The 528-nt window shown below is 69.9% G+C and overlaps 1 protein-coding gene across 2 annotated transcripts in view; it reads left to right on the top strand.

Annotated features, from left to right (window-relative positions):
- BAZ1A (bromodomain adjacent to zinc finger domain, 1A) overlaps positions 1-528 on the top strand; it is a 65,910-nt gene that overhangs the window by 271 nt on the left and 65,111 nt on the right. The window contains exon 2 of one of the 2 annotated variants that reach the window (XM_010583641.1): positions 327-476. In XM_010583641.1, the coding sequence (XP_010581943.1) occupies positions 364-476 (113 nt within the window). In that variant the 5' untranslated portion in view covers positions 327-363. Of the gene's footprint in view, positions 1-189; positions 477-528 lie in introns of those variants that run through there. The other variant, XM_010583642.1, reaches the window with a different exon arrangement.

Below are 528 nucleotides of genomic sequence, written 5' to 3'. Positions count from 1 at the left end.
AGCACGTTGCGCGGCCGGGGCGGGGGGCGCCGCCTCCGCCCGCCGCTCGGCGTCATGGCCCCATTGTGAGGCGGAGAGGCGGAGGCGGGAGGAAGAATCCGCCGCTCGTTCCGCGCGCAGTCCCAGGCAGGCAGCGGCGCGTCAGGAACACAAAAGGCCGCCGCGCCGCCGCCGGCGCTTTCTCCCGCTCCTTCTCCGGCTCCCCCGGGGGGAGGGACACGCCGGGCCCGCTCCCTCCTCCCCGGGCCGGGGGGGCGCCGATGCCCGCACTCCCTCCCTCCATATTTTTAATTTTTTAATTTTTTTTTTTTCCCTCCCCCTCGAAGCGGGTCCCGGGGCAGGAAGAGCGCGGGGAGCGGGGCGATGCCGCTGCTGCACCGAAAGCCCTTCGTGAGGGAGAAGCCCCCCGCCGACCTTCGGCCGGACGAGCGCGTTTTCTACTGCAGGGTCACTAACGAGATCTTCAGGGACTACGAGTAAGAGACAACCCCCGTGCCCGCGTCCGTGGGTCCGCGTCCGTCCGTCCTG

The sequence above is a fragment of the Haliaeetus leucocephalus genome, unplaced genomic scaffold (genome assembly GCF_000737465.1).
Source record: "Haliaeetus leucocephalus isolate CR32 unplaced genomic scaffold, Haliaeetus_leucocephalus-4.0 Scaffold932, whole genome shotgun sequence".
NCBI classification, from domain to species: domain Eukaryota; kingdom Metazoa; phylum Chordata; class Aves; order Accipitriformes; family Accipitridae; genus Haliaeetus; species Haliaeetus leucocephalus.
This window is presented reverse-complemented; position numbering and strand designations above follow the sequence as displayed.